Genomic DNA, 13,275 nt, shown 5'->3' on the forward strand with positions numbered 1-13,275 from the left:
ACAGTAGGAGGAGAAGGCCCAGCGGACCTTCTGGTTTCTGCGGCAGGTCCAGTGGACTCTGCCGCCCTCCTGCTGTCAGGGGAAAGTGCAGCTGGGGGGACGACCGGTGATCTCTCCCCCGGTGGCAGATCCGGTGGATACTACCACAGGGCCCGCAGCCCTCCTGGGGATCGCAGGCGAAGGTCGTCTGGGTGACGGTCCAAGACGCCTGCTCCCAAAGGTGGGTGGCAGAAGGAGGAGATCCGGTGGATGCTACTGTGCCGCTGCTCCCCTGGGGTATAGCAGGACTGTGAGCGTTGGTGACGGTTCTTGTGAAGGTAGTTCCAGTGGACACTGCGTCCAAGGGCCTACTTGGGACTGTCGAAGGGCAAGTCCTACCCCATTTCTGGCGAGTGTTCTCCCCGTCAGAGGGTAATGTACCCAGTCGGCGTACTTCCTGGGAGTCCAGCTGCGTGGAAGAGGGGCGTAGGGTCACGGGGGATATAAGTCACTGTAGCGCGGAACGCCTATGCGTCTCCCCATTGCCTCCTCTTGGGGTGGGGGCCACCTCCCCATGTTCTCCTCCTGGGGTGGTGGTGACGGGATCGCTCCACCGGCTGGGTATTTCACTTACATACTGACTTCCTTCCTCCCAGGAGAAAAAGAGACGATTTTGAAAAAGCCGCCGTGTCGGATGTTTGTTTTGAACCAGCTCGGCGGTTGTCATGGGTACGTGACGTCATCACTGCGGTCTGTTGTAATACCTGTACTTTTATGCGGTTGGTATTTCAAGCGTTTGGAGAAACACGCTGAGGTGGTCTGGCCACGTGGAGAGTATGGGGAGTGAGAGACTGACGAGGAGAGTGTATGTGAGTGAGAGGGAGAGGGAGAGGGAGGCCAAGGATGAGATGAAGGGGTGGAGTGGAGAGGTATCATAATACCTCTCCACTGGGATGTGAGCTGAGAGCAGGGAAGTGAAATGGCGAGGGGACAGGGTGACATGGAGGAGATTTGTTTGTGGCCACCCCTTATGGGATGAAGGCGTCTGACAATAGATAGATAGATAGATATTTTAGATGAGTTTTTTACAATCATGAAAAAATAACTGGAAAGGACTTGAGTAGAGGCGCTGTATTTATGGAGATTCGTTGAGTGTTGGATGTATCGTTAGTCTGTGCATTCTCAGTACAGGGCTTTATCATGAGAGGAACTGCACAGTGAAAGACCTGCACTCGTTCTGTAGCCGCTGTTGTAGACGGCCATCGTTCTTCTCCTAGATCTATCAACAGTGGTGTTCCTCAGGGCTCTGTCCTATCACCAACTCTCTTCCTTTTATTCATCAATGATCTTCTAAGCTGTACATCTAACTCTATCCACTCATACGCTGATGACTCCACCCTTCACCTTTCCATTCAGTTCCCGCAACGCCCATCTCAACAGTTACTTCAAGAAACAAGGGATGAGGCTATGGCACACCTAATGTCTGACTTGGCTCGTATCTCTGACTGGGGTAAAAATAATATGGTTGTTTTTAATGCATCAAAGACTCAGTTCTTACACCTATCAACCCGACAAAATCTTCCACAGGTATACCCACTAATGTTTAATAATATTCAGCTTAATCCTGCATCATCCTTGAACATGCCTGGGGTTTCATTTACTCGGGACTTATCTTGGAAAGATCATATTACATCTCTTGTAAAATCTGCTTCCAAGAGATTGGGTGTGCTAAGCCGACTCCGTTCTTTCTTTACCCCTGCACAATTGTTGACTCTATACAGGGGTTTTATCCGCCCCTGTGTGGAGTACAACTCTCATGTGTTGGGAGGCTCCCCACATACAGCTCTTCTCAAAAGGGTAGAGTCAAATGCTTTTCGTCTCATTAACTCTCCTCCTCTTACTGACTCCCTTCAACCTCTGTCTCTTCGCCGCACTGTTGCATCTTTATCTCTTTTCTATCGCTACTTTAATGGTCACTGCTCCTCTGAACTGTCTGCATGCATTCCTTCACCTCTACGAAGGGCGCGTAGCACCCGTCTAGCAGCAAACTCTCATCCCTTTTCTGTCCAACTCTCTAATGCAAGAGTTAACCGTTACTCCCAGTCCTTCATTTATGCAACAGGTCAACTCTGCAACTGTCTCCCTCTGTCTGTATTTCCTGCTTCCTATGATCTCCAGTCTTTCAAACGCAGTGTGTCCAGGCATCTCGAAATGATCGGATCTTGAATTTGTCTCTCTCTTGTATTTTGTTTTTCTCTTGGAAGGAACAACAATTGCGGGCTCGCGGCCTTTGGTTCCTTCTTCCTCGCATTAAAAAAAAAAAAAAAAAAACTCTCTGACACCTATTCTGGGGGGCGTTTGAACTGTCTTGATGGAGAGAGAGAGAGAGAGAGAGAGAGAGATTAGTAGCAGTAGTAGTAGTAGTAGCTGGTGTTGATCAGCGTTTGTACTCGTATACTAAGGAGCAGAGTTGCCGGCAGAATCCCTGTCACTGCGTGAAGGCGTCCAGCACTGGAGGCCTGGCATTATTTTCTTTGTTGGTGCAGAGCTCCAGTGAAATGTTTTGTCTGGTCAACGCTATTATACGGGTGCGAAACGTGGACAGTAATGAAGAAAATGAGAGAGATTACAGGCAGCTGAGGTATGGTTTTTGAGAAGAATGATGCGAATATCATGGATTAAAAAGTAACAAATGAAGAAGTTCTGAGAAGGGCAGGAGTGGAAAGAGAAATGATGAAGACTATATGGAAAAGACAGATGGAATTTTTGGGACATGTGTTAAGAGTAAAAGAACTTGAAAATGACTGTTTACCTGGAAGAACAGAGGGATGAAGAGCAAGAGGAAGACAACGATTAAAGTATATGGATTGTATAAGGAGCGATTTACAAGAAAGAATCAGCAATGTGGAGTTAATCAGGATAGCTGAGGATAGAGGAAGATGGCGCTCCATGGCCGCTAACGTCACATGACCGGCACTTCGGTAAAGGTAAAGGCAGTGCTCCACCACGATGGCCATCCAGCAGTAGGCAGAGTGTGACTGCCTGGCACTTTGTCAGGAGGATGAAGGGTCAGGCTGTTCCCTTCTCCTCCCTACTCTTCGTGGATGGAACAATAATTAGTGATGCACAGGATCAAGAACACCATCTTGCCACACATCAGGTGCCCAGCATATACACTCACCGGCTCCTCGTGGGTTGGCTAAACCATGGAAACAGCTGGAACTCTGCCACGCCCTGTCTGCATTGCCCTCAGGTAAAGCCCTTGGGCCTCCTGACGATGTTGCTTATGGGTTCCTCTGCCATGTACCTTTCCAAGTCAGAGAGGCATCGCTGCAGCCGTACAGTGGTTGCTGGCCTGCAGGTTGATATCCTACCATTTGGAAGCTGGCCCTATTACCTTTTCTGAAGCCTGGGAAGGACCCGACACTGCCATCTTCTTGCCGTGGCATCGTCTGTTATCGTGTGTTGGGAAGGTCTTTGTGAAGATGGTGTACAAGAGACTTGTGTGGTGACCTGAGAGGGGTGGTCTTTCTCCAGAGGAGCTGGGTGGCTTTTGTCCAGGGAGAGGGTCTATTGATGTTCTGCTACAGATGGAATTCCTCATCCAAGAGGCCTTCAGGAACAAGCAGGTTCTTTTGGCTCCATTTATTGGCATCGAGGGTACCTTTGACTCTGATCTCATATGGGCATCCTGTACTAACTGGGGAGGCTGGAGTGACTGGTCATGTCTTGTACTGGGTGAGAAGCCTTTGGTCAGATCGCGCCCTTGCAGTGTTGGTGGACTTCTCTATTGTCACCAATGACCCCCTGACGTGGTGTGCCTCAGGGGTCTGTGTCGAGCCCCCTGCTTTTCAGTGTGTTGTTGTCTGGTCTTCCTCTGCCTCCATACACGAACATAATAATGTATGCTGATAACATGACCCTTGTGTGCTCTGCTGACTTCCTGCATGTGGTACAGACCCACCTCCAGACTGTGGTTGATGGCCTACGAGTATTTTTACATGTCGGCGGGTCTTCTGGTATCAGCAAAGCCTGATTTAATGAAATTCAAATCCTTAAATTGTTCCCTGCCCCAACCGGATTCGAACCTGGGTCCATTAGGACTGCAAGCCACCTCTCTACCGATTGAGCCACCACCTTCCCGTGGATACCTTATATTGGATTTTTTTTTTTTTTTTTTTTTTTTTTTTTTAAATATACATGGATGGATCGCACAGCTCGAGTCCCTTGACATCATCCACCCTATATTATGAAGGTCTTTCTCTATCAGGCATGAAGCTTGCCGGCCAGCACTGCATTCTCATGGCAGGCTATTTGCCACATACCAGACACTGCTGTTTATCAGGTGGCATTTGCCTCCCCAGCCTGTGGTGCTAAATGTGGACTCACAGGCTTCCATACATTAGTTGTGACCACACCGTCCAGCCTCTCACATATACATGTATATGGTACTTGGGATACAGGAAATGTTTGTTGCAACATTTCTGTTAATCACACTGGGCTGTAATTCTGCAGTGGATATCCTCACACACAGGCATACAGGACAACGATATTGTCAATAAGGCGGCTTCTTTGGCCCCCACATGGGGAGCTGGTGGTTGTGGAGCCAGATGCTTCGTCCTTGATGGATCCTGTCAAACATGCAAGTACCTCTGTAGGACACTGTGGGACGTATCTTCCGGGTACAACACTAGGCCAACGTCGCCTAGATTCCTTCCCTCCTTCATGGGCTAGACAGCTGAGACGTTGATATGGCACTGTCTCGCCTATGCACTGGACACACCACCCTTCCCTCTCACTTAAGGAAGCTGAATTTGATGGACAGCTTTGTGTGTGCCTGATGTGGACATGAGGACACCATTGTCCATGTTTTATTGGTCTGTCCCTGCAGTTTTATGGAGAGGTGTATCTTGAGGGATGAACTGGCCACCCTGGGAGTGGGACAGTTCACCCGGGAAACTGTACTTGATGGTTTGGTTCTGGATGCACCTGTAAGGGCATGGGTCTTCAATCTCCTCAGCAATTTTCTTCAGTCTTTAGGCCTCATACCCAAGATCTAATCAATAATCTAACAGCCTGCCATTACGGTGGTTGGGTGGAAACAGTTGCCCCATGACTGATGCGCCCCTCAGACCCACAAGACAGGACCAAGAACAAGCAGCAGGCGGGGCAAGGGAGGCTGGACAAGAATCCCAGAGGAATAACGTTGCCATGAAGTCTGTCAAAGGCGTTGTATGGAGTGGCCGCGACTGAATCATTCACAGTTGATTAAAAGGTTAAGAGGAACCAGCAATGCCCTCAACAGCAACAACAACAGTAGCTTCACATGACTGATACAGGATGTTATGGCAATTGATTGAGCTGCACTAACACTCCATTACCTTAGCTACACAATGGAACAAATGTGAGAGTAAGGATAAGGCTGAGGAGAGAGCAACCAGTGAGGATATACAACACGAGTGGGGGTGAAGGCTGTGGAGGTGGTGGTGGTGTGGTGTTTTGTGACGTGGACTGGGCAGCGTGCAGAATAAACTTTCCTCTTAACACAGTGTGATCAAGACCTGGAAAAATGATGCGTCAGCACAGCCAGATACGTGATAGGGAAATGAGCTTCATCACAGCCCCTGACACCAACACTTCCAATGTTCTGGTCACCCACCCTGTGTGGTGTACCTACTGTAGTACCTATAGGACAGCTCCACAGCAGCAGTGGTTTACCTATGGTTGATGGGTCTGCTCAGCCTGATAGTCTGGTATTAAGCAACAACAACAAAAACATACACTCCATTCTAGTTGAGGCTGCACAGAATGAATCTTTTTGACATCCCATGTTATTGTCTTTATGGTGCTGGGGACGGATGCCTTTACACAGCAGCACCAATAGACCCGACGGCCCCAACGCGGGGTATATAAGCATTGCATCTACTTCCCTATTCCCCAAAAGAGGATGGTGGACGGCTGGATTAGGAAGTCAGTCAAACTAGCAACTCGCATGAATTACCAGCCAGTCCTCTTTACCTACCAGACAAGTTTTGCTGTGCAGGATATGGAAAAACTAATACCACATTGTTCCTTTATATGAATATGACAAACCCTACAGAAGCAACCTAACTGAATTCTTAAGTCTGTATTGCTTATAAAGGCTCCGATATTTCTGCTGTGTAACGTTAATGAAGCTTAATGTTATCTTTTTAATTTCCATGACTTTCTTTCTGCAAGGAAGAAGGAACCAAAGACAAGAAACTAACAAGACTGTTCCCTCCAAGAAAAAATAAAAACAAGAGCCAAATTCATATACTTTATTCATATTTTCAACTCTGGATAACTTTTGAAGTATGGAAGCCCATATCTAATACCTCCAAGTCTCAAGTACCATGGAGATCACAGGAACAAAATAAATAATATCTTCTGGTGGATAACTGCAGCAGCATTTTCTGGGATTTAGCTGCCTATTTCTCACGTCATTTTCACATTTCCTATTAGCTTTTGTATTAAAACTTTGGCTACGAATAGTATAACTTCTCTCAAGTCTTTGTTTACATGGGAAAGTACAGTAGTTAATATTCACAGTATGAGTAAAAGACAGTAGCTGGTAATGTACAGCACAGTTGTAAAAGCCCAGGACTAAAAAAAAGTGAAGACCAAGTTGTATCATTTACAAAGGCTCCAACGTGCCTGCATGCATCGGCCTTGTCACCTAATGGCATCTCTCCACACTGCTCGATCTCTGGCAGCATCTCTCCTTATCCCTAATGTCACACTCACATGACCTCGTCCCAGGTCTTTTTCAGTCTGCCTCTCGCAGCCGTACACTTGACACACACACTTCTCACTTTCCGCACACAACTGTCTCCATTATCATACTGACTTATGATTAAGTGAGGAACACAATAAAATATCATCCTTAGTTTTGTACTTCTTATAATTAATGTTTATTTCAGTGGTGCCTAAAAATGTACATGTATTTACACATCCTAGTTACCCCAGCACTACTACAATGCCACTCAGGCTGCGTCTCACCAAGTACGTATATGCACAGCTGCCAAAATTTTGAAAAATTAAAAAGCCAAATTTTAATCTTAAACCTAATAATGACATATGATACAAAAAATAATAATAATAAAAAAATAATAAATAACGCTACTGGCATAAACCAACGTAGACTAAGCCTGCAGAACTAAGATGCAGCGCACACACACGCAGCACTGGTAATTCTGAACACAAGAGAAACACTGGACTGAATCTGGTTACAAGAAACTAAGGAACTGGAAATATCTGAATGTGAACTGGGTGAGAGAATCTTCGTTTTGTTCTGTATATGTGCCTCACTAAATGAACCTAGAAGTAAATTGCTAACTTCTAATCCTGGTTCTTTACCTGATGCTAATTACGGCAATAAAAATCTTTCACACGGCCAAGATCTCGCCACGTCAATCACTCGCTTCCTTGTAAACAAAGCACTTCTAAGCTGTATCTAAAAATTCTTACAAAATATACACTTTTCTAAAATAGTTTCTCACAAAAAACTGTGTCAAGCTTTGTTTTCAACTTCTTTATGACAAGAGTAAATGCTGAATAACACAGTTCAAATTATGGAGGAAGAATCTTTTCCTGCATGATGGAAATATTCCCCAGTTAAAGCACTACAGTTTGTTTTCAGGTGCAAGGCAACTATATCATACACATGCACAGTAGTCAACAATGTTCCACTTTTTTTCAACATCCAAACTTTACAAGTTATGTAAATTGGCATCGTCAATTAAAAAAATGGTCAACAAGATAAAAACCCCAAGAATGAGACGAGACAGAGACTAAGCACCCTGAGCCGCAGATGCACCAACCAGTTTCTTCAGCCCCTCAGTGCTCATGGATTTGGGCCTCTCGATGGGCAGGCCAAGCGCACGGTCCCACACCAGGGAAGACAACACGCCCAGGGCACGCGAGACTCCAAACAACACCGTGTAGTAGTTCATCTCGGTCATGCCGTAGTACTGAAGCAGCACGCCGGAGTGAGCATCTACGTTGGGCCAGGGGTTCTTGACCTTGCCCAGCTCAGTCAGGATGGGAGGCACCACATTGTACAGTTTGGCCACCAGCTGCAACATGGGGAATGAAGGTTAATAGCCAATCCTTTATTACCCATACACAGTGCAGCGTTGTAAAGAAACTTGCAACTGTTACTTAACCCCGATCTGTCTGACTGAGCAGACCTATTGACCACAGATATACATTGCTTCTGTGGGGCCATCCTACAGGTATAGTACAGTGCATACACTGTGTAGTGATCTGACACCCCACTGTGGCAGACAGTGTCCCACCATGGCTGGACCAGTGTAGGCTTCTTGTCAGGGCCATTAGGCAAATATTCTCATTAATTACAATGACCAAACTCATTGGTCACACTCTTAATAGTTTTCCAAAATTACATCAAAATTATCTATTAGTGGCTTGCCTAACTACAACACTCTCGAATTGGTTATTATACACAAGTAACTACCTAAAAAATAAAGTCAAGTGCTCTCTCTCTCTCTCTTTCTCATCTATCTGCCTGCCTGTGCGTGTGTGTGTGTGTTTTTCTTTCATGAGAACAGTAATAGATATCCACATCATTCTTCTTGCATTAAGTCAGGGGTAAGTCCACAAAGTGCCAGGGGGTGGAGGGTAACTGCACCCAATGCAACAGTGAAAAATTGTCAGAAACTGCCACACACAAAATAATTTTTTCACAGTACCCTTGACCCTCGATTTCCTGGAGTAAAGGGGAGGGAGACCAGTCCAGGAATGGCATAAATCCCACCCCATATACCATTCCCCGGACTATTACCATACTTTGTCCGAATTCTCCAATATTGTCTGGCAATTATTCTGATATTCTAGTGCATTCTGGAATGTAGGCTACCTATACCAACATAACTAACACAGTACATAAAATAATAACACTGACACATTAGCGGTATTTTACTAGTTACAACCCTTAGAATGGTTGGTTAGACAGTTGTTGACGAGGCTGTGGAGGGTGTGATAGAAGAAGATCACAAAGCTGAGGAGCAAGAGGAAAATGAACAAGGAATGGAACACTACAAGGTGAGCCAACCACTAATCAGCTGACCGAGATACAAACACACAGTCATCAAATGTGATCTCGATCTTGGACTGAATCGGCAATTTTAATTGGAAAATATTTTAATCTTTATCACCATATAGGCTTGCACACTTTATCTGAAATTCAGTCAAAAATTTGTGCTTAATTTAATTACTAATAGAAAATCAGGATTCAGAGCGAAAATTTCATAAAGTTAGCTGAACTGTTCTGCCTCCAGCCTCACAACTCACCTTGATGGACTTTTTTATATAAATACTGATTTACAATGCAGATACATTTTTTGTACTCAAAATAAATATTTATGCAAAACAGAAGTCTGTTAAGGCGTGATGACGATCTGAAGGGGAAATATCTGCTAACATTCATGCATTTTAGCCCTGAAACCTAATTTTTTATTTATCTTAAGTACAATTTTTTTGGTGGATTTCAGATAATTAGGTATGTATGAGCCACTATGGCGAAAAAAAAAAAAAAAAAAAAAAAAAATTTTCCAGAGAAAAGTGCCGATTCAGTATTTAGTCACACCGAGTCGGGTGAGCTAAGTGAGTAGGAATGGATCTCATTGACTTTGTCCATCCATCCATCCATCATCCAATCCTACGTTGCCCCATGAGAAGCGCAGGAGCCCGGGGCGAGGCAAGTTGGTCCTGACATTTAATATGAGTGAAATTGTCCGTAAGAAAATATATTTTATCATTCCATATTAATTTTATTGTGTCCAAGCCTTCCTGAAAGTTTACTATTACCATATGCAATAAACTGTTTATAGTGGCATTTGAGAAAAGTAGGAGGCAAATGGGATATTGCCACGAGTTAGGAACTGGTGGGGTGAAGCAGGCTGGTGGCCAAGATGCGTTTCATGTACGAAAATATCTTCTTGTGAGTGTTACAATAGCCTTTATTGAGTCAATGCCTTGCTAAAATTATACTGTGTTGTGCAACAGACTGCTTACAGTTTTATATGAGAGAATAATGGCCGGACTTTTATGAGAATCCTGGACTTGTACAGGCATTTGTCTGGCATCTGATAATAATGTCTGACCTCAGCCTGTGTCTGGGAAACCCAAAATCCGGGAAATAGGGGTACCGGTACGGGAAATCAAGGGTAAAGTGTACTTTCTACTTCTTCCTTCACCTTTATCATTCTTTTTCTGTGTCTGTCCTCTCTTCCTATTTCTCCCATCTTTCCTGACATTTTTATTACTCTTCTTTCCCTTTCAGGTGGCTTTACACTTGAGTGACAAGCCTAATGGTTTCCCGTAAGCCAGGAAACCATTTACAACGCTGGGTGATAACCATATAACCAACCCAGTCGTGTTCCCTACGTGTCAACAAGTGGGTTGGCGGAGGGTTAGTGCCCCTCCATGTACACTCAAAGACAAACAGCTACCCCTTACAAGATTATGGTCTGACAATAGATAGATTTTTTTTAATTTTTGGTCAGAACTGGTTATTACGGGCTCAATAAGAATACCGAAACAAAGATAATGGCATCTGCAAACATTTTGTGATGGAAAGGCACTTAGTCCCATAAATCTTTGCAGGCAAGCACTAGTACTTTATAAATTATCACAGAAATTGGCCATTTGAGGCTTACTCGTATGTATTCTGCTTTGTAAAACACACACACACACACACACACACACACACACACACACACACACACAAACTTTTGCTTCCACAATTTGCTTTTTATAACACAATCTAAAAAATTAATTTAAAAGTTTAGGTGAAAGGGTATACTAGCATGTGAGTGAGTCTGAAGGTGGGTGGAGGCATGGCAGGCCAAAACACAGTGGCTACATAGGGTACAGGAGTGTGGGCACGTGAAGTACTCTGTATCAAGGGTGAGGATGCCAGAGAACTGACAAACAATCAAGCTGGACAGGGCTGCTTGGCCAGACTGCCTAGGGAACAACTACTACTACTACAATCAAGCCGGATGGAGGAACTGTGTACAGAGGCATGTGCGACAAGGATCTGGCAGTGAAGTGAGAGTTGTTGGACTGACTCTAGCTGGTGAGTGATACAAAACACCCAAGTGTGCATGTTTATGACTGTAGGGTGAAGTATGGATTCCATGGGCTTGTATGGTCAGTAATGAGTGTGTTGCCCATTCAACTACACAATCATCTGTTTAGCTTGTTATTCTTGCTCTCTGGACTCTACCTCACCCCATCCTTAGGTGACAAAAAGAGGTATGTCTGGATCATGATGGTGTGAGTTGATGTGTCCACACTAACAACTGGCATTAACAACACTGCTGTATTACGAGGCGTTATTCATTCCTAGGCTCAGTAACACGGCATGGGAGCAGCCAGAATGAGATGAAGACACCAATGACATCAAATGTACCACTGCCATCTTTCTCTGTCCTACCTTAAATAGTTTGTCCTCAGGCAGGTGTTTCAGGGCAAACTCGCGTTGGCACGTGTAACGAGGATCAGTCTTACGAAGCACTGCATGGCCATACCCGGGCACCACCTGCCCAGATTTTAGTGTCTTCCAGATAAAGTCCTTGAGCTTGTCCTCTGATACATCATCACCCAGTTCAGAGCGCAGCTTTGTCACCCACAGTAGCACCTTGGGGAGCAAGACATCATATTTATGTTGTCGATATATAATGTAAAAAAAAAACGTTAATGATGAAAGTACCAGTTCTGTATATGCATAACACTGCACACAAATTTCCCATAATTGCAACGGGTGGAGAGATTTCAAGCATAGAACTTCAATCTCAATAGGAATATGGTTCAGTGAATCAGAGGCAACAACCCCTAGTCAACTCCCCTCTCAAAGGGTCATTTGGGACCAGCTGTTATCTGTGGAGTATACTAAGAGGCTGCCTGGGGTACTGACCAAATCCTTCCATATTCTGCAACACTAAGCATTCTGGACACAGTACCTTAATTACTGTTTAATGGACTGCATCACCATTCTTGCAGTACAGAGAATTAACACTACTAGAGTACTTTCACCTTAACTTGGCCCAGATTTCTACATTTCAGTTTATTTTATACAGCTCTACAGCAGAATAAGCCAATTCCACACCAGCTCTACATCCTCTCCATAGCACTTTTTTTATGAATTGCATGATAATCTAATTCTTGACAAAGAGCAGTATTCAAGATGGAGGCATGGCAATATTTGGCCAAGTTCAAGTGAAAATGATATAGGAACACACAATAAACTCAAATACTGAAGAGAGAAACCTGTACTTTAAACAGGAAAAATCATCCAGTATATTACCACTATGCCGGGACCCCCGAGTGCCAGGGGGTTATCTCATCCTCTTCAGGCGCACACTTGGGGGCGGAGGGACATTGGTTACAAGACTGTGACGATGTGAGATAACTTTTACCTGGTCATGGTGTAGTGGTATGCTGCCTGGCTCCAACCTGAGAGTCCCAGGTTTGATTTCCAGCGTAGTGGTAACATACTGGATGGAAAAAATACTGTACATCCAGCGCTTACCTCCTGGTTGGCCAGACCATGAAGAGGGCCAGCGAGGCCGTTCATGCCGGCAGCAAAGCAGAGGTACGGGTCTGACAGAGCTGAACCAACAAGATGGGTCGTGTGGGCTGATACATTTCCTCCCTCATGGTCACTGTGAGATACATTAATATTTAGAACAAATATATCAAGCATGAGAGCAAATCTATCTAGCTATTACCAGACACCTTAATCCCGTAAGGGGTGGCCACAAACAAATCGCCTCCATGTTGCCCAGTCCCCTGTCATTTCACTGCCCTCCTCCCAGCTCACCCCCCCCTCTCTCATATACCCCTCCACTCCATCCCTCCATCTCATCCAAGGTCTCCCCCTCCCTCTCCCCCCTTCCACTTCACTCACATACACTCTCCTCATCAGTCTCTCACTATCCATCCTCTGAAAGCATGACCTTACTTTTTTTTTTTTTTTATCAAGGGTACAACTCTCTATTGGGTACATTTATGTGAAGCTACAGAATGTGGTGAAGTTTTTTGGGAGTATCAGACAGAGCCAGGATTCCGGGGGCTTGAATGATGAATGAATGGAAGCGTGGCCATTTGGCGTGAGCAAACTTGGGCTGTCTGGACGCTGCTACTCCTCACTCTGCCCTAGGGTGGGAAAGGAGGTCCAGATGAATGATGAATGATGAATGAAGAATGATGATGATGATAATTGATGATAATGGTGGTGGTGGTGGTGGT

The 13,275-nt window shown here is 44.9% G+C and overlaps 1 protein-coding gene across 2 annotated transcripts in view; it reads right to left on the reverse strand.

Moving 5' to 3' along the window:
- Positions 1-6,883: 6,883 nt before the first annotated feature.
- The window catches only part of kdn (citrate synthase), a 28,296-nt gene continuing 21,904 nt past the window's right edge, over positions 6,884-13,275 (reverse strand). For both annotated transcript variants that reach the window (XM_080268407.1, XM_080268406.1), the window contains exons 6-8: positions 12,557-12,689; positions 11,462-11,665; positions 6,884-8,075 (exon numbers count right to left, since the gene is read on the reverse strand). In XM_080268407.1, the coding sequence (XP_080124533.1) occupies positions 7,791-8,075; positions 11,462-11,665; positions 12,557-12,689 (622 nt within the window). In that variant the 3' untranslated portion in view covers positions 6,884-7,790. The remainder of the gene's footprint in view (positions 8,076-11,461; positions 11,666-12,556; positions 12,690-13,275) is intronic.

This window comes from Coenobita brevimanus, chromosome 27 (genome assembly GCF_032717465.1).
Source record: "Coenobita brevimanus isolate Jiangsu-jjx chromosome 27, ASM3271746v2, whole genome shotgun sequence".
NCBI lineage: Eukaryota > Metazoa > Arthropoda > Malacostraca > Decapoda > Coenobitidae > Coenobita > Coenobita brevimanus.